Here is a 25725-nt window from a genome sequence, read left to right on the forward strand (position 1 = left end):
CCAAAAGCAGAGACCGGTCCCATCTTTGACAATAGAAAACTAGCAGTCTATAACATGACGACTTTTAACTTGGTAACCAAAGTGGCTCACTGTAACCTCTGGGACAAGATGAAAGGGCAAAGATGCGCCAATGAAGTCGCTACGCTGATGTACAGCATTCTGAAAGAGTTTACGAGCTATAGGAAATTCTATTGTATTACTGATGGCTGCTGTGGGCATTTCAAAAACCAGTTTGTAGCCTCCATGCTGTTATATGCTGTTCAGACACTGTATGACGTCCAAGAAATAAATCATATTTCTTGGAAGTGGCCATTCTCAGCAGGAAGTGGACAGCATGCACTTATGCATCGAAAGAGCAGCCAAGCACTAGCCTATGTTTTCTATGGAAAACTGGAGAACCATCTGTCTAACAGCCAGAACCAACCCTGAGCCTTATAAGGTAGACGTGATCGAGGACTACAGTTTTTGGCTGGAATTCAAGCAAATTGCTGACACTATTTTGAGAAACAGAAAATGGGTCTACAGGGCCAGTGAGAAAGTATGCAAGTGAAATAGAATTCTATAAAGGGGCTTAACTACTCGATTGAGTGGCCAACCAAGACCTATTTCAGGTACGATTCCGACTCTGACTTTCCAGTCATAAATGTGAACGAATCGCGACGTAGAATGACACCCAACAAAAACTCATTGGAGCTCTTCATTGTATACAAGGGATCGATTCCTATTCCTCCACTGAAATACAAAGATCTGATGGACTTATGCCATACACTTGTAATCCCCAGGACTTTCCACGAGTACTATGCTGCTCTTCCTTCATCAGAATCAACCAGGGACACCTTGGATGAGTCAGAGTCGAAAAGAGGATCCAGAAAATCTTTAGTATCCGTTCTAATTTGAGCTTCTTTTATTCTGTTAGCTGAATAACAACAGAAACAACTTAGATCCTGTTGCACTTTATATGTTTGAACTAAAACTCTTATGTGCCATCAGGCTAAAATTTCTGTTACAAGTAGATGTCATATCTGCCTTGTAGGCCCATTGGTTTAACTCAAAAATACCTCTATTGACCAGCAGAATGCCCATGTTTCAAATACTCTAAGTTTCAATGAACATACATTTCCCTGCTGATTTTCCCTTTCGAACAGCTTAAGCAAACAGTTTTTGTCGAATATCTCAGAAGCATACAAATGTCAGTTACGACCCTTAGACTTAACAGCAACGATATTCAGCGTATCAGAAAACCCTACTGTAGAAGTTTTAAGTTCCTATCTACAAAAATGTGGATTTTTTTTGCCAGAAGACCGGTCATTTTAAGTGACCGAAAATTGGAGAGTACCGATAGCCATTTTATTCAACATAGTCGAAAAAACCTAATAGCTATGCCCTTATGGATGACATATTCCCTCACGGTCTCCTGGGGAGGGGCTGCAAGTCAAAAACTCTGACCATTGTTTACATATAATAATGGCTATTGGAAAGTGTACAAACGTTTTCAGGGGGATTTTTCTGGTGGGGGATGGAGGGCGAGGGGAGGGGTTATGTGGGATGATCTTTTCATAGAAAATTTATCATGGGGGAGAAAAATTCATTGAAGGGGGCACAGGATTTCATAGCATTCTTGCTAAAAATTTTTAAAGTTTGCTATTGTTTTTTATTGTATTGAAAAGTAGAGTTGTGAAAAAGGGTCAAACCTTAACGTAGAGAGCGGGGCGTTTAGGAGGGACAGCCCCTTTCTCATATGCATGCAAGTTACGTGGTAATGTTAACTGTAGAACAACCAATGTAATTTACCTATTAGAATGTAATAAATGCTGCCTACAATATGTGGGGAAAACAACTAATAACATATATAAAAGATTTTCTGGACACAATACAACAGTTAATAATGAAAAAACTAATAACTATCTAGTTCAACATTGTAATAATGGTACATGTTCCATATCAGATATAACTGTCACAATTTTAGAAAATCTAGAGTTAGAAAATTTAAATAAAGAAGAGAAGAATAATAGACTACGTAAACAGGAGGATTTCTGGATCCATACTCTTGGTACAGCTTATCCTTTTGGGCTAAATGATCGTGTAGCAAAATGTGGTGACATGTCTCAGGTTGTTGTTAAATGTATTGATGGTTTTATGGACCATCCTTCTTTTACTTGTCCTACTAAACGTAAAAACGATCGAGAGGACATAGGAAAAATAATAGAAAAAATGAATTAGATTTACATATGCTTTCTATAGATCTATGCTACATAAATTTAGGAATCATAATGATAGAATTAGTTTACCATGGAATTACAAAGTTTACCATAGTAGTTTTGAACTACTTGAATCTAGGGGTATGATTTCTGTAATAAAATGTCTAAATAATTTATCCAAGAGGAATTTAATCAAAATTTTCTGGATTGTTAAGAATAATACAGCTCTTGAATATAATTTTAAAGCAATATGTGATACAATTTGCATTCTAACTAAAACGAAATTTATTTCAAAAAAGAAAAAGTTTGATAAGATTGTTAATAAGGGTAACAGATTATATTTACCTATTAATTTTACTTGTAAACAGATTGAAGATATTAATTTACCGGAAATTTTAAATCAGTGGGATGTGAAACAGGCTCTTCCTAGTAATTTGAATTATAATGATAGTCCAGTTTTAACTTATAAATTTTCAAAAACTATTGGGCAAATTATTTTTAATTATAATTTAATACTTAAAAGATTAGATAATGATATAAATTGGAAACTGGTTTGTAACTGTAAGCAACTTGGCCCATTTGTAAATCCCACTTACAAACATGTTATAACAGGGGACTTGTCAATAATAAAGCAAGATGATCTTCAAATTATAATGAATAAAGGGGATAATTTCCGTCTTTCTCATCATCTGAAACCATCGAGTGTTCTTAATGACTTGGAAAATGATTTTGATTTATTTATTGATAAGTGGTGTAAGAAAGAGAATAAAGATAAAGAGAGTTTTCAAAGTTGGAAGAATTTAATTATTAGTAGAATACGAAATAAAATATATTCTAACTTAAAAAATAGTAACACTAAAGCACTATTTTATAATGCTAAGATTAAACAAGCAATTGCTAATCTACAGAATGAATTTGTAATTGTGCCAGTGGATAAAGCTAATAATAATTTTGCCATAATTTGTAAGAAGCTTTATTGTGATATCTGAAAAAGGGAGTTATGCACAACTAATGTTTACGAAAAGGTAAATTTAGAGGACGAGAATTTAATTGAAAAGACTGAAGAAATACTTTTTAAAAATTTTAAAATTAAAATAAATGACAATGATAAAAAGTTCCCTTTCCTATATTGGACTGTAAAATTTTATAAGAATCCCCCTAAGCCACGGTTTATTGCTGGAACAGCTAAATGTCCAACCCGCATTGCTGCTACTGACCTTTCTTTAATTTTAAAGGAAATTATAAATAAACTTGAAACCTATTGTTCTGGTATTAAAAAATTTTCGAATTCTAATCCATATTGGACTGTTAATGATTCACTGCAGGTGATAGATTCTTTAACAATGGTTTCAGCTAAAAGAATTTAGTCTTTCGATTTTGCGACAATGTATACTAATTTATCACGCTAAATAAAAAAGCTAAATGGACAAATTGCTTTAAGACTACAGTTAACTTGAGATGTTACAGCTTGGATATGATTTTTGTGTTTTTAGAATTTGTTTTATACAATACTTATATAAGATTTGGTGGTGATTTGTACAAGCAAATCGTGGGAATTCCCATGGGGGGGGGGAATGCCAGCCCATTCATAGCTGACTTGTTTTTAATTCAACTTGAATATAAATATATGATGGATAAGAATAATCCAAATAATTTAAAACATGTTTTGTCAAATAATAAAAGATATTTAGATGATATTTTGGTTTTAAATTGTAAGGATTTCATTGACATTTCTAAAAATATACATCCATCAGAGCTTACTCTTTAACCTAGTCATGGCGCTGGTCATGAAGATCATTTCTCAGATTTAAATATTAATATTTCTGATAATAATAAATTAAGTTTTAAAATGTATAATAAAACGGATGATTTTGATTTTGAAGTGATTAGTTTCCCATTCCCTGAAAGTAATATACACTCAAATATTACATATTCGGCTTTTTCTCACAGTTACTTCGTTATGCAAGGATTTGTAGTAATTATATTGATTTTAAAAATAGATGTAAAATCTTAAGCTAAAAATTGATATTAAGAGGTTTTTCTGCACATAAATTAACTAGGCAATTTAAAAAATTTAGTTTTCATTATAATGAACTTTTAAATAAATACCAAAAGAATTATCTGGAAATACTTAAGGAAATTTTCGGTTAATTTCGGAGGTTCGCGAAAAGATGATGCAGCGCCATTTATTTTGAATTGTGGTTCTATTAGAGTGGATTTTTAAAATTTAGCCACATGGTAAAGATTAATTCTATAATTGTTTAGTTCATGCAGGTTTTTTGCAAAGTGTTAATATATGTGATTTGGTAAAATTTATTACATTTAGTTTACCTATTGTTGCTAAAAGGTGGAATACATCAACAGGATAAGCTTGTTTTGGTGTTACTTGGTTGTTCTACATTTGCTGGGTTTTTTTGTTTTTTTTTTTCACAGGCATGTATTTTGGGGGTGATACCTGACATGGGGATGCCACAGATATTCTGTGGTAGGCACAACACTTGACTGGGTAGAGAATTTAAAGTGCCGAAACCCTATAGGCAAGTGTACTCTCCTGATGAGCCCTTGTGTTGGGTTGTTGCCTCTGAATTATTTGTCTTCACTGTTTTTATTGTTTGGTAAATGACGACTTATGCTTATTGACGACATGACTGCCTGTCCATGGATTGTTCTTTATGGTTGATTGTGTATGGCTATGCTGTTTGACCTATGTGATTGTATGGATGAGTAGGGTTAAGGCCTCGTTCAAGTGCTGATCTATATTAATCACTAATTTAGGAAAACAGTCTTCCTTTTCTCCTTCTGTCTTTTTTTTTTCAATGTGTTTGTGCTGTTGCATTGATGATTTCTCTTTTCGTAATACAAATACTAAACTAACGTAAAATTAGCCACAAAACCTATCTATATATTTTCTTGGGTTCCAGACGTTTACCACCCCTTAAAAATACCCCCTGTGGAAAATACAACCAGAAACTAACCCCTTTATGGTAAATAACCCCAGAAAATATATCCTAGCTGTAAGTATTCTATTTCCAAAAATTTACTCCCCACTGAAAATTTCCCCAGACAATCCCCACCATCCTGCAGATACCTCCTCCGCGAAAAATGTCCGAATCTTTCCCAACATCAAATGCTATCATTTAAACGATGGACAAATTAGAAAACTTAAAAAGACGCCCAAACTTCTACAATGGGTTTTCTGATTCAAGGGGGGGGGGATATAAGAGAAGCTTTAAATAACGCATCAAAATGAGAAGTGATTATGATTATTGCATATGATTACTGGGAATGTTTTGGTCTACTCTGTTATTATAAAAGTAAAGAGGAACATAAAACTCAAAAATGAGCGGAGCTTATTCTGTTTAGGAGGGGAACTGCCCCGTCCTTATCCGCACCTCCACCTCATGGTCGCAAAAAAACTTCGGAGGGTGCTCATCAGACCAGAAATTGAAAGTTAAAGTCCTTTTTCTTATAAGTCAAAAGTGATTTGAGACCAACCAGCCACCAGGGGGGGGGGATATATTTTTCGAGGAAGAATATTCCGCAAGGCGTATTCTCCTTGGGGGAAGGGTATTTTTGGAGGGTATTCTCCGTGGAGGATACTTTCTGCAGGGGGTATTTTTAGGGGATATTTTCCAGGGATACTTTAAGCTGGGGGTATTTTCCACAGGGTTGGGGGATTATTTTCCACGGGGTGTTTTATGGGAGGTGTATTTTTTAGGGGGATAGTGTCCCCGGGGGTTATTTTCCGGGGGAGTATTCGCCAGAGTAGGGAGGTATATTTTCCGAAAGGTTTTTCTTCCAGGGGATACAGATCTATCACTATTTTCTGGACCATACAGTCATCTTCCAGAAATGGCTATTACCCCCCCCCCCCCCGCAGAAAATAAACTCAGAGAATATCCCTTAAAAATAACCCTAGTGAAAAATCCTTCTTCAGAAAATACCCTCTTGAAAAAAAAACGTTTTTCTTGTGGCTGGCTGGTCTCCAATCACTTTCAATTTGTAAAAAAGGACTTGAAATCTCAGTTTCTGATCTAATGAGCACCCTCTGAAGTTTCTGCGACCGTGAGGTAAAGATATGGATGAGGAAAGGACAGTCTTCTTCCTATGCGGAATAATTTCTGTTGATTTTGGGGTTTAGTCTTACTCTTTATTTTCATAATAACAGCTTATATATTCCAGAAATACTCCCAGAAATTATAAGGGAGTGGTTATTAATTTCACATTTTTGATGCAAATTACAAGAAAAAAAATTACAAAAATCCTGGCTACAGCCCTGGGGGATCGAACATCACTATGAGAACAGGGATGTTTTCCTGTTAAAATGCACCCTTTGAGGTATCTCTTTCCCTCCCAAACTACAAAAATGTCAGAGAACCCAATTGTAGATGTTCAAGTGCCCTTTTAAGTTTTGTCATTTTTTCATTGCTTACAGGTAGATTTTAAAATTGGGGAACATACACATATTTTTCTTGGGGAAGTTTTTTGCTGGGGGATGAGATTGTCTGGGTGATTTTCAATGGGAAGTAAATTTTTCCAAAAAGATCCATTTGAGTGAGGTATATTTTCCGCAGGATCGCTTTCAAAGGGGGCATTTTCAGGGGAGAGGGTAATTTTCGCGGGGTTTATTTTTCGGGTGATATTTCCTGGGGGTATTTTCTACAGGGGTATTTTCCGCAAGGTGTGTTTTCCGTGGGGGATATTTTCCATGGAGGGGATTTTTCAGTTGTGTATTTTAGGGGGAGGGGATGTTTTCTGCGGGGAAATTTATTTCCCCCGCGGGGGAATGTATTTGACCCCGGGGGGTCAGGGGGGTAAACCCCTACAACCCAGCAGCATATAACACCCGTTACATCGGAATTCATATGGGGTAATAAGGAGAAAGCCTAGTTATAGCGAGGAGATTCAGTAGATGTTTTATAATAGCCAAAATAATCTAGAGTGCCATGCTGTTCATCCGTCTAGAATTCTCATTATTGAAATTCAGGAGTAGAGGAAAAGATTTCTTGGAAAAGTTTGAAGAAATTAAAGCGTATTCGTCTTACTTATCTTTTTTTGCAATAGAACAGAAAGTGCTGTCTTTGGAATTTTTTTTTTCGTGAAACATCTTTTTTTTCGACGTCCGCGAGGCTTTATCAAAGAACCCATAGAGATAAGGTGAAAAAATACATCCTGAAATACAAAAGATGGTAAAAATAAAAGCTGATCTTGGTCAATTGAGAAATATTTTGTGATTATATTTTTGAGATCATAGGCATTGTAATAGTACTGCCTTAGCAAAGAATGTTGTTGACACAACGTCTTTTTTTAGTTTTGTTTTTAGGCTATTGTGATTCGTATAAAAGGAGTAGTAATAGAAACTTCGAAAGACACTCATTTGATAACAAAATACCAGTTGTAGTGCCTTTATGCGTCAGAAGTGGTAAGAGAACAATCAGCCCCACCCCCACTCCATCATGTTTACAAACATACCTGATCAAAAATTTGAGATAGGTATTTTGTTCAGAATAGGTAAAAGGTCTAGTAATTATGTCTTTGGGGATGAAAATCCCACTAAACACTCAGGATATGGGATATAAGTTATACAAGTTGCCGATTATTAACATACATGGTTTTTATGGAATGGGTAATCGTATCAACTTCGGAGGCGTCTCATTAGAATGAAAATTAGCATTTATATTACCCTTTTTAAGAGTCAAATTTATCGGAGGGCAACCAACTTTCCCCCTCGAATATTTTCTTTTCTCCAAAAACAAACAATAAATATTTTTCAATGTCTATTTTCTTCAAAATACTCTAAATTTCATATAAAGAGGCCTGGTGAAAGGTCCAGTAATTATGTCTCTGGGCATGAAAACCCCACTAAACACTCAGGATATGGGCTATAAGTTATACAAGTTACCGATTATTAACATACAAGGTTTTTATGGAATGAGTAATCATATCAACTTCGGAGGCGTCTCATTAGAGACGCCTCCAGGGGGAATATAAGATTCTAATGAAAAGAGTGGTCGTATAAACCTTAGAGTCGGATATTTGACTGGAAAATGAAAGTTCTAGTTCTTTTTTAAAATTCAACAAGTGAGTCGGAGCAACTAGCCACCTCCCTTCCCCCCCCCCTCCCAAAGTCCCCTTTTCCTCAAACGTATCTATTTGTGATTGTGAGATAGTTTTTAATAAGAAAATTGTCCGCAAAAAAAATGTCTCCGGCATTAATAAAACCACACAGAGTCTAGGAGCAAAGGCTGTAAGTTATGTCCCAGAGGCATGCAAGGTTCTTATGGAAAGGGTGGTCACATAAACTTCAGATTGGGCTCATTTGAATAGAAGAATCAGAAGTTTTAGTGCCCTTTTCAAGAATTAATCTCGATTGGAAGGCATCCAGCCCTTATCCCCTTCCGCGGTCAATTAGGAAACAAATTTGGAGACAGCTATTTTGTTCAGCAATGTTTAAAGGTCTTGTAATTATTTTGGAAGAGCAACACTTTGGTTTTGTCCCGTAGTTTTTTTTTTTTTTTTTTTTTTTTTTTTTTTTTTTTTTTTTTTTTTTTTTTCCTATTCCGACGATGTTGGTTTAGAAGAATATCCCAAGGAACTTTCACACCCGGAATAAGTGACGCTTAAATTATGCAATGCTGGAACGTGTGGACCTCAGGCCAGATTGATGAATATGACAATAAATTTTGGAGAGCTCCGCAGAACTCTTGCCTGGGGCCAAAAAGGATGGTTTTCGCTTGTCCACAAGCCAAGGCCTATCGTGTGCGAAGTGAAGTGGAGTTATGTAGCCTATGTCAGAGAGAAGTATCTGAAGTTGTGCAGCCAAGCTTTCGTTTCATCAAACCATGTTTTTGCTTTCGAGCGGAAAGCTCCGTTCTAGCAGGCAGGCACCACTTTCAAATTGAACATGGACTAAAATCTATAAGTGTTAAATACATGCGGTAGTTAACTGGCCCCACAGCCGATATATCTTCTTTGAGTGATAAATAGAAAAATCTACAGAAGCAAAAAAGCGGCATTTTCCCACGGGTCCGAAAGTCCTTGCGTGATTCTGTCTGGGTTTATCATTTGTTTTTTCGGACTTGGGATTGAGGTAAAGAAATGTTATCAGATGTACCTCTTAAACTTTAAAAGTTCTGTCATTGCTAAGGAAATTGGAGCTTATCCTTTGCTCCTTTTCAAGTGGTGAGTTTAGAAAGTTGACCTACGGTAAAAAAAAAATCAACTTTTGAACTAAGACAGATAGAATTTTTTTTTTCGACGGCAATCGATAGCTGTTGATCAGCTGATAAAGAACATGTCATCCACTTTTTGGTACAAAATTTCCTTCATGAGAAATACTAGTTTGAAAGTTTCAAGGGATTGACAATTTCAGCTGTAGGGTACAAACTGAAACCAAAAATAAGCCGATACCAATTGTGAGACATGTAGGGGACCTGTAAGGAAAGATCGGCTGTTAGCTCATAACCATCTTCGGCAGTGAGGGGTATGCAAATTTTGCTATTTGGTGTACCTATTATTTGTTTCCAGTGTATTTGATGGTAAGACCGAGTTGGTTCCAGTGGCAAGACATGTAGGGACTAAGTAATAATGGTCTATTAGGCTACAATCATCTTTAGTGAAGAGTGGTTTGTAACTTTTGCTAGTTGGTGTAGAATACCCATACTCACTCTAACATAGAATTAAGTGTTTACGCAACGGGTACAAACGATACGTAAAACAACGAGGCAGTTTCGTAATAATTAATAGGGTGTCATCTATGGTATTTTGATACTGAAAAGTTACGGATAGCTTTACAATATCAACTAGATTATAGAAGATATTGTTCCAAGTCTTGATCCTTCATAATGTCTACGATTGAAAAGGACAAAGTTCAAATGTCTCCAAAGTCAATTTAGTCCCTTCTTTCGATATTCTTCTGTTATTGTTGTTTTTTCAACGCTGAGGAATAGCCTTTGATCATGTGATTACTGATCGTGTTCTTCTTTGAACATAACGTTTTAAAAGCTTCGATAGGCTGACAACTGCAGCGTTTAACCGATAGCAAAGAAAAAAAAACCGAAGTGTTGCTCTCGCAACACTTTATTCGGCGAAGCCGGACAAAGGTTGCCGCAACACTTCACATTGCTCAGGCAACGTAGGTCTAGTTTTAGTTCGAATTCCCCCTCAATATTTTGTCAAATTTTCACCTTCTCACACTTAATCCTGATTGTAATATTGTCCCCTCCGAAGTTCATACTACTATTCCTTCCATAAAAATCTTATATACTCCAGGGGCATAACTATGTACTTGCCCCCGGGCTCTAAGGGGTTGGAAGGGACCTGATCGCTTTTAACTCTCCAAATCAAAAGTTTATTAGATAATTTTTTCCATAGAATCTTATATGCCCCCGGGACACAACTTACAGCCATTAGTTCCCCCGATTTCTGGAGGGAGGAATATTTTTAATCTGGAAATTTTAATTATATGATCGCTGGACTATTTCAAAGAAAATGCCTTTCTCAAATTGCTTGGACACTTTTAAGGAAATGAGGGGGTAGTCTAACCTGAACACACTTCATTTTTTGGAAAATAAAAGTTAATCACGCGTACCTTTCTCAACAATATATACCATATGCAGACAATGCATGGACTGCCTAACTTACAACCCTTTCCCTGACGGCTGTAAGGGATTTGACATCCCTAAAGGCATAACTAGACCTACGTTGCCTGAGCAACGTAAAGTGTTGTGGCAACCTTAACGAACATATCATATACCTTATCATATAACGAGCCAACATTGGCGGCATAGGAAAAAACAAAACCGGGACAAAATCAAAGTGTTGCTCTCGCAACACAACGCAATTAACTATGCGCACGCAAATTGCTAGAAGAGCGTATCTCAAGAGTGGATTTTTATATTGAATTGAAATTTTTGGAGATTGCTTAAAAAGCCAAACAACTACTCCTTTGGAGATATCATTACCCCCACAGCCCCGAGGGAAAGGTCTTTAGGTAAAAAAAAATTCCCTTGTTCTCGTATAGTATTTATTATTAGGATTTATGCATACATAGGTGGGGGGCGGTGAATTTTCTACAGGTAAAGTTTTCTATGGAAGGGAAGTTTTCACGGGGTGAAGGTTTCATGGAAAACTTTACGCTAGGGAAATTTGCCAGAAATTGTATATGAAAGTCCTGCTTCCTCATTGCCGACTCAATAATTCGAGTGTAAACGTTAAGAGTAATTGTCCGGGCTAAATTTTCACCAAAATTGAATTGTCTAGAGAATAAATCCGTGGGAGGAGGGATTAGTCCATGGCATTGTCGCTAGATTTCCTGGTATTATTTAAAAAATGATCAGAAATTAAAAAAAAAACAAGTTTGTTCAGCTGAAAGTAAGCAGCAACATTAAAACTTAAGACTAACAGAAATTATTACGTATATGCGGAGGGTTACTCCTGCGCAACACCTCGATCTTTACGCTGAAGTTTGAATTCTGTCCCAACTCCTTAAAAACGACTCAATTGAACATATTTTTTCAATTAGAATAATAAGAAGCTTATTTTAAATTCTAAAAAACTGTAGTGCATGGAGCGAGGTGTCGAGGAGGAATAATCCCCCTTATTCACGTAATAATTTCTGCTCATTTTCAATTTTAATATTGCTTCTTACTTTAATCTAAAAAACTCGTTTTTTTTATTTGATATTGGACTTAAAACACTTACTATCTTCATCAGATTGATCTGGATTACAGAATATCGGGCAATTATCTATTTCATTTAATACTCCATCATTATCAGCATCAGTGTCACAATCATCGCCGATACCGTCATCGTCGGCATCTTTTTGATCGGCATTGGCAAGGTTTAGACAATTGTCGATTATATCTTCAACACCATCACTATAAGAAAATGTATTTACAAATCTTTTGCAGGTCTTTAAAAAAAAAAAAAAAAAAAAAAAAAAAAAAAGGATCTATGGCAGAGTAACTGACGTTTTAAAGCGACGTTTTAGAGCCTTTATCGTAAAATAGAAATCAGTCTACTCAACGTTTTCATGCAGCCTTTCAAAAGTAGTTTAATCTGTTCTCTTTCGATTGAGTAACGAATATCAGTAAATCAAATAAAAATATTGTTTTTATCATGTAAGGATTTTTAACATGTTAAACTGAAAAATCCTAGAAATAGCCCTGTTATTCTTACCACCAATGTTAAAGCTTTTTGATTAAACAGTTCGTAGCAACAAGTTCTAAAACTCAAGTTAATAGTATATGAAGCCCCGAAAGAGGAGTTTTGATAACTATTTTAAAGATAAATAATTAAAAACTATGGAAAAGGCTTTACATAGAAATATCTGCTTTCAGACGTAGCAGTGCTATGTCTAAGTCTAAAAATATTAATAAAGATATTTAATCCAATCCTTCCTTTGACTAATTTGATTCATTTGATGTTCGATTAAACTAGACATCCGGTAAAAAATCTCCGTGGAGTGCTGAAATAACTTCCACTCATGGGTCACAGCTATGGATCAACACAAACAAGTTTTCCACATGGATAATAAATCTAAAAGCTCCCGCATCTAATTTGCAAATAGGTCAGGATCATTGTAAGCTATTATTTGCATGGTTAAATCGTAATTTGGGAAGAAATAAAACAAAAATTCTTACACACATTCGAAGTAATCTACATCAGTCAGCGTAATCCCAATCTCTGTGTACGATTTAATCTCCAGTCTCTATACTCCCAATGCTCTGATTCTTTCTTGAATTAAGAGTTCGTACTGCTCATTGCGGCTAATGAGCATCAATGTGAAGGTTTACTGTGTAAGCTTTTGTTTCTTATTGTGAGGTTCTTTTTTTTATATAGAATAGTGCTGGTCCTCCTGCTTACCTTTCATACCACCAGATGTATAAAATACGAAAAATATCAATATTGAAAGTCGTAGAACAAAAATAATCGGAATTTCTTTGGAAAATTAGAATTTCCGGCTTCATTTCCCCAAAATTTATGAGAGACACGGAGAGTTTTTCTTGCTAAGCTAAGAGCTGTTTAAAAGCTAATTTGAAAGGAAATTATACAAAATACCACTTCACATGCATATTGATGACTTATGTTATAGATTAAATAAAAAAAGAAGTTTTTTTAACTGAAAGTAAAGAGCGACATTAAAACTTAAAACAAACAGAAATTACTTCGTATATGAAAGAGGCTGCTTCCTCATCAACGCCATGCTCTTTACGCTAAAGTTTGACTCTTTCTCTCAATTCTTCTTTTCAAAACAGTAAGAAACTGTAGCGTAAAGAGCGGGACGTTGATGATGAAGCAGCCTCTTTCATATACAAAGTAATTTCTATTCGTTTTAAGTTTTAATGTAGCTCCTTGCTTTCAGTTAAAAAAAAACTGTTTTTTTTATTTAATTTCTGAACGTTTTTGAATCAATGCATGATTATTTTTTGGCTCTCCGCAGAGGAATAATTAAAATGAAATTTGCATTTTTTTTTTTTTTGCTAAATGGCTTTCTCGTAATTTTGATCGAATGATTTTGAGAAAAAAGAGCGGGGGAGGAAGCCTAGTTGCCCTCCGATTTTTTGGTTAATTAAACAGGCAACTAGAACTTTTATTTTTTTACGAATCTTTTTATTAGTAAAAGATTTACGTAACTTATAAATTAGCTTACGTAAAGAATTTTTGTATTCTCATGTTTTTATTACATATATGAGGGGGTTCGCCCCCTCGTCAGTACCTCGCTCTTTACACTAAAGCTTAAATTTTGTCCCAATTCATTAAGAATGACCCCTGAATCACAAAAGCCGTAGAATATAGCTGAAATTACTAAAAATACTTTAGCGTAAAGAGCAAGGTACTAGGAGGAGGTGAGCCCCTCATATGGGTAATAATTTCTGTTTGTTTTAAGTTTTAATGCTGTTCTTTACTTCCAGCTGAAAAACCTTTTTCATATTTATTTTTTCATTGTTTTTTTAAATAGTACTAGTAAATCCTGCGCTCCCTTCATGGAAATTTTCTTCCCCTATGACAAATTCTCGATGGAAAGTTCCCCCAGCATATCCCCCTCATCTCAACCCCTCCCCCAACAAAAAAAAATCCTCCTGAAAACGCCCGTACACTTCCCAATAACCATTACTATATGTAAGCACTGGTCAAAGTTTGTAACTTGTTGCCCCTCCCACGGGAACTGTGGGGGAGTAAGTCGTCCCCAAAGACATAGTTATGAGGTTTTTCGACTACGCTGAATAAAATGGCTATCTCAGAATTTTTATCCGTTGACTTTGGAAAAATAATTAGCGTGGGAGGGGGCCTAGGTGCCCTCTAATTTTTTTGGTCACTTAAAAAGAGAACTAGAACTTTCATTTCCGTTAGAATGAGCCCTCTTGCAACATTCTAGGACAACTGGGCCGATACGATCACCCCTGGGAAAAAAAAAACAAACAAATAAACACGCATCCGTGATCTGCCTTCTGGCAAAAATACAAAATTCCACATTTTTGTAGATAGGAGCTTGAAACTTCTACAGTAGAGTTCTCGGATACGCTGAATCTGTTGGGGTGATTTAAGTTAAGATTCTATGACTTTTAGGGGGTGTTTCCCCCTATTTTCTAAAATAACGCAAATTTTCTCAGGCTCTTAACTTTTGATGGGTAAGACTAAACTTGATGAAACTTATATATTTAAAATAAGCATTAAAATTTGATTCTTTTGATGTAGCTATTGGTATCAAATTCCAATTTGGTTTCTTTTTTTGAGTTTTGGTTACTATTCAGCCGGGTCGCTCCTTACTACAGTTCGTTACCAAGAACTGTTTGATGTAGGTGGAAACATTAAGTGGCGTAATAGTGAGACTCTATGATAACATCAATATAAAATAATATTAATTATGTAGATAGTATTAAATAATTATATGATTAACATCAATTGATATAAATTAATTTATTTAACTATTATTAATTACATTAATTTTTAAAATGGGTAATTCGTGAAACCAGTTATAAATTGAATCGTGTCAAGAGAGGAAAAACAAGAGAGCTAGTTAATGATTGTTTGTCATAGGGGGAGAATTAGCCACAACACCAAAATTAAAGACATAATGAAAATTCCCAGGAATAAGGGGAATAGAGATTTAGTCCCCCTCCCCAAAAAAAACTTCCTTCTGTAATTATCTGAAGGTTCAAAGAGTGTTATGACATTCGATTATTAATCAGTTAACATCGTTCGTTCCTATTTGCTTAAATTTTTGCACTCTCTAAAAGGCTCTAAAGGCTCGCACTCTCTAAAGGCTCTAGAAGGAAACTGACACTTTCCATACAGTTCAAAATAGCACCAGTACACAAAATAATTTTCCTGTCGGAAGATTTTTAAGGTAAGTAAGATTTATCTAGCATCTCCTAACCAATGTTTTTTCAGTTTTCTTTTCATTTTGTGTGGGATGTAATCTAATAGAGTGAGTGTTGAATTATGGAGACTGATTATAATTTTTTCCGTTGGTTATTCCTTTGTTTTCAAGAGTATTATGCGTCCTTGATATTATCAAAAGCCAATCAAAACCTAAAACTTGAGTATGTTCCTATTTGGGAACGTTTGATGAATATGATACTAAAACTTTTGCCAGTTTCTCTAAAAATTTCTCTTATATTTTAGATGCTAGGCCAAAAGTTTTGACCCTTTGGGAGGAAATAGCATAAATAGATGGCGATGAAAGAATTCTGGTGGGTGATTCGATTGATTTGTAGGGCTTTCCAATGGTCCTTCTTACTGTATCAGGTGCAAGCAATGAGGAGAACATTAATGAAAATGATATATTATCCTAGCAAGCCATACTTTTAGGACATATTGATGGTAAACCAGAAGTTGAATTATGCAATAAAATTGATGCAGAGTCCAAAAGCATCAAAAAAATATTATCTGGACAGATGCATTTCAAAAAAATGTGTGATATCACCGTAACTCATAAAAATTAGTAGGTAAATTCATACGTTGATATAGCTCAGAAAAATAGATCAAAACAGAAAGTTTAAAACACAGTGCTTGCCCCAAATGGAATATATCAGAGGCTTTGACTAAATTTGAGAAGGTAAAGATTATGTAGATTGAAGAAAACCGGATTTCCAACTATTTGCACTTTTCTAGACCTTGTAGTCAAAGAAAACATTGGACACACAATACAGATAAGTGACTTTGGATTTTAAGCAAGGATTGAGGACCTCGATTCCTTTTTTGGCATTATGCTACTATCAGAGTAGCTTACAAGAAGCATAGAACTAAGTCTGACTAATACCTACCTATCTTCATCAATGTTATTGTCACAAGCATCACCGACAAAATCGTTGTCTGTATCAAACTGAGAAGGATTGTGAATTTTGGGACAATTATCACAGGCGTCACCCACACCATCTTCGTCAAAATCCACTTGGTCAAAATTTGACTTCTTGGGGCAATTATCCAAAGGGTTCAGAATTCCTAGATTTAAAAATAAAATACGTGAGAACCTAAGGAGAATGCATAAATATGGCTCATAAAATTTCATTTAACTTACAATAAAAGGTAATAATACAGGATTTATATTTGAAATAAAGATGGCCAGTATTAGCAATATACAAAAGGAACATTGAATTGTGTCATAGAATAAGCAAAATTTTCCACAGAAGTTTTGCACATATCTCCTTCTCCCTGTTAGAAGAAAGACTGAAAATGTCTATATCCAAATGAATAATCGACTAGTCTATCAATTGCTTACAATTGAATAGTTTGATGTATTGTATTTTTGCTAATTCACTCCGTTTTACAGAAAATAATGAATAAACCCACGTATTATTTAGATGCAATCACAAGGGTTTTTATTAAAATTTTAGTGACCATGATGATTTTATTTTAGTTCTCCATACCCTAAATCAGTCATTTTGTTTTTTTTTTATTTTTCTCCCCATAAATTTTGTAACCCTAATTAAAGTTTTTGTCACACATCTGCTTTAAGACCCCATCCTGATGTACTCCTTTATAGACTTACAACATTGTTTCGCCACTTGACTCTTCTGATCCTTTGTAATACAACCAAAGTAAACACACAGGATTTAAGTTTTGAATCAAAAGCCCTTAAATCCCAAAATTCTTTTTGATTACTTTGAGATACACTTGCCATTTTTTATGTGTAACCAACATAAAATTAAGTTCTGTCGAAATCAATTTACGAAAACAACATGGTAAAACACGTCAAAAGATTTTTGTTGGTTAGCCCTTTTAATATTACTTGTAGACTACTTAAATCTTCCAATTGAATATTTAATATTTAAAATAACATTTATTTTATGTTAATAATATTTATTTATAATATCTAAAATTGAACGCTTTTTACTCTTTCTTTTATCAAGGAATAAACAGAACACTTTTGACAAGTTGAGCTATGAAACATGGTATTAATCCAATACAATAGATGCTAAAATCTTACCATCATCATCCATGTCAGGATCACAGGCATCACCCAGCCCATCTTCATCTGAATCTTCTTGATCAAAGTTCGGCACTTCTGGGCAGTTGTCACAAGCATCCCCAACTTTATCAGGCCAACCTTCATCTGAATCTTTTTGATCAGGATTAAAGACAAGCGGACAGTTATCCTATAAAATAAAAGAATTTACTTCATTCAAAACTTTGTTGTGTAATAGCTCTTTATGAGCAAGTATTCAGTTTGTTGGAATAAAATTTCACATTTGAGTGTAAAACAGGGAGTAGGCCTTAAAATACACTACAAATTGCCATTACAATTATTCAAATAAGATATGGGTCAGGCACTGTTTCTTATTAAGAAAACTAGTTTTTTGTTAATTTTTTTTTAAGATAGCTTCTTAAAAAAGGTTTTCAAAGTTGAGTAAAGAGTCAAAACAAGCTCAAGACTAGAAGAAATAAAGTACTATAACAACACATATTTAAAATGATTAGTAGTTAAAAGAATAATTAAAACCCAAAACCAGTAAAAATATACAATCGTGGCAAATATAGATATAACAGGTAAAATGAATAGACATTAAATGGATTATTAATGGCACATTTAAAACAAACAAAATTTACAACAAAATAAAGCTTGGCTACTGCCTTTTCCCCCCTTCCTAATCGTAAAAGCCTAAGAACCAGTTGCTTCTTTTCAATTTAGTTGAAAACTAGATGTATATTGATCACTACATTTTTGTTTTCCACATATCAGCGAAATGTAAATAGAACATCAAAATAATAATTAAGTTAACTGGAAAGCAGTAACGAAAATAGACTGAATGTATAGTTTATAATGATATTATTTCTATCAATGATTCAGTATTATTTTTGACGAATAATTTCCGTTTTTTATTACTGTAAATACAAGACAAAATATTTGTAATATATTTCCTTTCTGTTAAAGTAGAAATGACCCATCAGACTTATACTTTTAAGGATGGGAAAGAAGTAAAGTGGATATGACCTATCAAAATTTTAAATTTTATGGTTAGGTTTGGGGATTAGCAAATCTGTTTGTTGTGTTTTTTGTTCTTTTGGAGTTTGATTTGAATTTCTAATTTGAGTTTTGCTCGTTTTAAGATGTATTTATTGATCTGTAGCATTGCTTGTTATCTCTGCATTCCCTTCGATCGTTCAGTTTAGTTCCTGTTTATTTTTGGGTATCATTTATTCTTCAATAGCCTAAATTTCTGTTTTTTAAGTTGTAATTATCTAAGAAGTTTGTTTTCACTGGAATTCAATTTAATATGGCTCTTTACTTTTCTCCAAAAACTTCTTTTTTGATTATTTTTATATTAATATCTGCTCTTTACTTTTCTCCAAAAACTTCTTTTTTGATTATTTTTATATTAATATCTGCATGTTTTAATTGTCATAATTTTTCTTTTGATTCGATGATATACTGAAAATTACTTTTCATGTCTCTAGCGTAAGAATAAAAATTTCTGATTCTACTTTATTTTTTTTTAATTAGAAACTTTTCGTTTATATCAACAATTCCCTTAACATTTTCTAAGAGTTCAACTAAATCTCATACCTTGGGTGTTTTAGATGCACCCTTATGACAACCAAAATGCTAATAGTGTCAGTTCATCGTATATTATCAACCTTAATTGCTATTAATTGCAAGTATGCCTTTTTGATAACCTGACAGCACAAAGTGCATTTTGATTAAGTTTGGCATCCCATTCAGCCTTCTCTGAGGGTTAAGGCGCAGCTTAAAATACTCTGTAAGTTTTAAGTTAATGTTAAAGCCGTTCCTGAGACATTACTATTTTATCCTTGATTATCAGACTGCGCATAGTTTGTATTGATTTTGTTCGATATTACGTTCAAAATATCCGACAATAATTCGCTATTAGACGTATTAGTAGTTTGAAGCTGTCATAGTCATAGTTTCAAATTTCATAGCTTCAAAGACGTCAGAAGTAGTCAGAGTTGCAATCATAACTAGTCATAATTGCAATTGTAATATTATTAGTAGTGTGCCTAAGAATTTCAACTTTAATACCCTTATCTCTTCCGTACATATTGCACCATTTTGATATCTACGATGCAAATAGTGTCTTTTGACTTGGTTCAATATACTCCTAAGCAGTCCTCAAATTTTGGACTTAGTACCATTAGTCTGTTCGAACCTATCTAGGCTTGAACATTCCCCTTTTTCCAATCATTAATTTAAAAAAAAAAAATCCAAAAAATAAATCTTTCAAAGAAAGTAAATCCCATGTTTAATTTAAGATCAGCAGAAATAAATTCCTTAGTGATCCAAACTCAAAACGACCAGAATTTAATGTTAAAGAGTAAATTAAACCAAATGAGCAAAAATTAGATAAACAATCACTGTAAACAAAAATGCTATCGGTGCTTTTATAAATAAATAAATCTTGAAACGAGTAAAACCTGAACTGAATATACAAATTCAGCATAAAACTACTACAAACAAGAGTTTGGCTACTGCGCCCTTCCCTAACTGTGAAAGTCTGAAGGCTACTGCGTCATTTACACTTAATTGATAACTATTTGTGTCTTCAGCAGTCCTTGGAAAAAGCTAACAACATAAAACTGAATAATTTATGTATAATGGTTAAATTAATATTTGACATGTAATTGCTGAAAGCTTAGCAGTTCAAGATTTTATTTCACTGTACATTTTATATTGTTTTCAATATTATAGTAAGCGCAAAATAAAATATTTGTAATATAATTTGTTTTCAGTAAAGAGTTAGATGTTAAAACTATATCAAAAGACGCTTTTTGCATCCAGGTTCTCAAAGGGGTATATTTGTAGTCAGAATATACAGTAACACACAATGCTCTCTGTATCTCGGTTGTAAGAAGGGCCTATCTGAAACAACTCAGGAAAAGGTGATGGCATTTAGTGGAACTTGTAGAGAATTTTGAGGGGGCTGTTGAATTAAATCAAATGAAACTAGTTGTTTGTAGTTTATTTTTTGTTTTTTAGATCTTGCTAGATTTGTATATTCATTTAAGTTTTGCCTGTTTTAAGATTTATCTTTTCATTCATATTAGTATCTGTTGTATGTTTGTTTGGTATAATACAGCTGATCTTTGCTGACATATTATTGGGATTTTCTTCTGCTGATCTTACGTTTAATATAGTTATTACTTTTCTTTGAAAGAATTATTTTTGGGATTTTTTTGTTAATTATTGGAAAAGGGAGAATGTATGACCCTAGTTGTGCTCAGATAGACGAAGGGTACTAAGGTAAAATTTTGGTAATTACTGAGTGACAAGTTGAACTAAGTCAAAAGACACTATCGGTATCAAAGATATCAAAATGGTGTATCTACAACATCTTCCTAAGGGATAAGGGTTCTAAAATTGCAGCTATTAGAGTTGATACTGCTACTACTACTACTAATACTACTACTACGATTGCAAGCACGACTAGCAGTAATAGTAGTACTTTATTAACAAGCAAGCTCTTACAACATAAAACAAGAGCTAAGAGCTCATATGGCACTAGTGACGAGGCAAGAAGAGCTAAGATCCAAGAGATCATATCATATGAGCTCTAACAAAATTCTAAGAATTAATAGATTGATTTAAAAGGGAAATAGGAGGCTTAATGCCGGTCAGGATTTAAAATAAGAGCTCTGAGTCACGATGTCCTTCTAAATTTCAAAATTCATTAAAATCCGATTACCCACTCGTAAGTTATAAATACCTAATTTTTTCTAATTGTTCCTCTCCCTTTAGCCCCCCAGATGGTCGAATCTGGGAAAACGACTTTGTCAAGTCAATTTGTGCAGGTCCCTGACACGCCTACCGATTTTCATCGTCCTAGCACGTCCAGAAGCACCTGACTCGCCAAATCACTGAACCCCTGTCCCCAACTCCTCCAAAGAGAGTGAATCCAGTACGGTTCCGCCAATCACGTATCAAGGACATTTGCTTATTCTATCCACCAAGCTTCATCCCGATTCCTCCACTCCAAGCGTTTTCCAAGATTTCCCCCTCCAACTCCCCCAATGTAAAAGATCTGGTCGGGATTTGAAATAAGAGCCCTGAGACATGAATTCCTTCTAAATATCAAATTTCATTAAGATCTGATCACCTATTCGTAAGATAAAAATACCCCAAAGCTCATGGAGCTTCGCTCTATAGATAATGTTACCTGTAAGCAAGCCCACTTTACGCATTTTTAGTTTCATTGAAGGAGGATTTTAGAAAGGTAAAAAATAAATGCGCTTCTCTAATAATAACAGAGAAACAATATGCGATCATCAGAATCTTGCTATATGCAGTAATACACACTTTAGAAAACTTGTGACGAAACTAAACATTTACCCTAAGCTGAAATAAACTAACGAAAGAGGGGGGAGGTAGTGTCAGATAAACCACCCTGATGTTTGGAAAGACCATAAAATAATTTGTTACTTAGGCCATGTAACATACCAAACAGTCGAGCTGTTAGCTGAATGTACGATCTGACCAAACCGGTTTCATAGCCACAAGGACAAATGATGGGAGATAGAATGCATTGGACTTGTATGATTTGCGCCAAATATGTGTACATCAGGGGGGTGGGGTAAGGTTAGGTTTTTAACCCATTTCTGAGATATATTCTCTCCCCCCCCCCTAATTTGCAAATATATAGCCCAAATTACACTATTGTATAAACTAAAGTATCATATTTACATCATGTTTTGGTGTATTTCATTATGATTAACGTAACTACACTTCTTGAGTGTGTTAGGTATAATACATAAGTACCAGTAATTTTCTTTCAAAAGGCCACAGACTAATAGAACCAATTTTCGTTGTTTTTTAAGTTAATCACCCCCCCCCTAAAAAACAAACCAAGAGCCTGTGTATGTACCTGCAGTCCTTTGAGTCTGCAAGGCTATCGAAATATTCAACACCCGACTTTAGAATAATATCAAAAATGATTACCTTGCCCTTTTGAATTATCGATACCGTTCTTTATAGGTAGGAATTTTTTCATACATTTCAGTTACAATTTTATCCTTATCTTTTGACATGGATTCTTTGAATGACATGCTCATCAAATTCATGGAAAACGTTCTAAATACGTATTTAAATTGCGCATTTGAAAAGGCCGCCTTTGAAACAGGTGAGCAATAACTTGAGTCTGCGTTGTCTGTGCCCAAAGGATATGGGAACTAATTAAAAGTCAATAGCTAAGTTCATGAATGTAAAATCATCATTGATGACTGTCACAGTGTAAAAATATTTTCCCTTTACTGTGCTGACTGCATAGATGACTGGAACAGTTACATCCGCAGGACTTTGCTTCTTAGGGAATTCCAATTTCGTCAGCAATAGTTACAGCTTAGGGGTATAAGCCTAGAGAAGGAAACATGTTAAGAAAACATTTCATAATACGCACAATAGCTGTAGCTAACACCTTTTGCATGTTACCGCCAACCCACCTTCCCCTAAAAAGCAAATATATAGTCCAAATTATATAAAACCAATGCATTCTGTCACCCATCACTTGTTTTCCGGTTCTTCTTTTAAACAGTTAATTCAATCAATAAATACAAGGTATGAAACAAGAGAGACGCATTGGGAGAATAGAGGGGAAATATATAATTTCGACTGTATATTTACACATTAAGGGGGGGGGGTAAAATATAGGGAGTTCCATGCAAAATCTGTTTGCTACAATTCTTATGCATATTGTATTCTTATCATGCTTCCTTCTCAAACATGTTTCCTTCTTAAATCGTAAGTTAAAGATACCTCATTTTTCTAATCTTTCAGAATTAACCCTCGCCCCCACTCCCCCAAAGAGAGTGGATCCGTCCCGGTTATGTCAATCACGTATCTAGGACTTGTGCTTATTTTTCCCACCGAGTTTCAACCCTCCACTCCAAGCGTTTTCAAAATCTAGGCCCCCCCTCAATTCCCCCCAATGTCACCGGATCCAGTAAGGATTAAAAATAAGATCTCTGAGACACGATATACTTCCAAATTTCATTAAGATCCGATCACTCCTTCGTAAGTTAAAAATACCTCATTTTTCTAATTTGTGCAGGATTAAACATCCCCAACTCCCCCAAAGAGAACGGATCCGTTGCGGTTATGTCAATCACGTATCTAGGACTTGAGCTTATTTTTCCCAACAAGTTTCATCCCGATCCCTCCACTCTAAGCGTTTTCCAAGATTTTAGGCCCCCCCTCAATTTCCCCCAATGTCACCAGATCCAGTCGGGATTTAAAATAAGAGCTCTGAGACACGATGTCCTTCCAAAGTTCATTGATATCCGATCACTCCTTCGTAAGTTACAAATCCCTCATTTTTTCTATTTTTTCAGAAATAACCCTAGCCCCCACCCAACTCCTCAAAACAGAGAAGATCCGTTCCGGTTATGTCAATTATGTATCTAGGACTTGTGCTTATTTTTCCCACCAAGTTTCCTCCCGATCCCTCCACTCTAAGTGTTTTCCAAGTTTTAGGTTTCCCCCTCCCAACTCCCCGCCCCCGTCACCAGATCCGGTCGGGATTTAAAATAAGAGCTCTAAGACACGATATCCTTCTAAACATCAAATTTCATTGAGATCCAATCACCCGTTCGTAAGTTGAAAATACCTCATTTTTTCTAATTTTTAAGAATTACTCCCCCCCCCAACTACCCCAAAGAGAGCAAACCAGTTCCGATTATGTCAATCATGTATATGAGACTTGCGATTATTTTTCCCATCAAGTTTCATCCCGATCCCTCCACTCTAAGTGTTTTCCAAAATTTTAGGTTCCCCCCTCCAGCTCCCCCCAATGTCATCAGATCCGGTCGGGATTTAAAATAAGAGCTCTGACACACAATATCATTCCAAACATCAAATTTCATTAAGATCCAATCACCCACTCATAAGTTAAAAATACTTCATTTTTTCTATTTTTTCCGAATCAGCCGGCCCCCCACTCTCCTCCCCCAGATTGTCAAATCGGGAAAACGACTATTTCTGATTTAATCTGGTCCGGTCCCTGATACGCTTGCCAAATTTCATCGTCCTAGCTTACCTGGAAGTGCCTAAAATAACAAAACCGGGACTTTAGGTTTCCCCCCTCCAACTCCCCTTAATGTCATCAGATCCGGTCGGAATTTAAAATAAAAGCTTTGAGACACAATATCATTCCAAACATAAAATTTCATTAAGATCCAATTACCTGCTCATAAGTTAAAAATACTTCATTTTTTCTATTTTTTGCGAATTAACCGGCCCCCCACTCCCCCCCCCCAGATGGTCAAATCGGGCAAACGACTATTTCTAATTTAATCTGGTCCGGTCCCTGATATGCTTGCCAAATTTCATCGTCCTAGCTTACCTGGAAGTGCCTAAAGTAGCAAAACCGGGACCGACAGACCGACCGACAGACAGACCGACAGACAGTCAGACCAACAGAATTGGCAATTGCTATATGTCACTTGGTTAATACAAAGTGCCATAAAACTGCCGAACTTGTTGCTTTCTGTCAGCTAACCTACGTTGTATATAAAAAAACATAGGCAAACAAGTGCAATATATAAACATAGCCCACAGAAATGAGCCCAACTGGCTTGTCAAATAAAAACGACTACAATGAAAAAAAAATAAGTCCATAAGTACACAAGCATAATTACATAAGTAAAAAGCAAGTAACATGAGTAAAATGAATAAAAATGAGTATAGGAATAGGATAATGTCAATAGAGTATCAAATAAAAATGAAGCATCAAAACTGACACCTTAACAATATAAATGACACATTAACATGATGCATTACAAATTTCATTTATTTATTATTTAAACAAACGCTGGTATAAACCTCTTTCTGTAGCCTCATTTCTTGCATTAATGGGATTTAAAACTGGGATTTTTTGTGCTTTTGATCAAGGCAAATGGTGCTTTGGAGGGCAATAATGGGCTGGGAGTATACATTGAAAGCATGGGTTACGACGCAGGTTATTTCCAAAATTGGTACAAAGAGTAACACGTCGGGCTGCCAAGGTAGGGAGATGGAATTCCTTAAGAAAGAAAATGTAAGGCACTTTGCCCTGACCGTTAATGATTCTTAGGGCTC

The 25725-nt window shown here is 35.0% G+C and overlaps 1 protein-coding gene across 1 annotated transcript in view; it reads right to left on the bottom strand.

Annotated features, from left to right (window-relative positions):
- LOC136028719 (cartilage oligomeric matrix protein-like) overlaps positions 1-25725 on the bottom strand; it is a 136446-nt gene that overhangs the window by 58061 nt on the left and 52660 nt on the right. Inside the window, exons 6-8 of the mRNA XM_065706587.1 lie at positions 17632-17800; positions 16469-16646; positions 11901-12076 (exon numbers count right to left, since the gene is read on the bottom strand). Coding sequence (XP_065562659.1) covers positions 11901-12076; positions 16469-16646; positions 17632-17800 — 523 coding nt within the window. The remainder of the gene's footprint in view (positions 1-11900; positions 12077-16468; positions 16647-17631; positions 17801-25725) is intronic.

This window comes from Artemia franciscana, chromosome 7 (genome assembly GCF_032884065.1).
Source record: "Artemia franciscana chromosome 7, ASM3288406v1, whole genome shotgun sequence".
Classification (NCBI taxonomy): Eukaryota; Metazoa; Arthropoda; class Branchiopoda; order Anostraca; family Artemiidae; genus Artemia; species Artemia franciscana.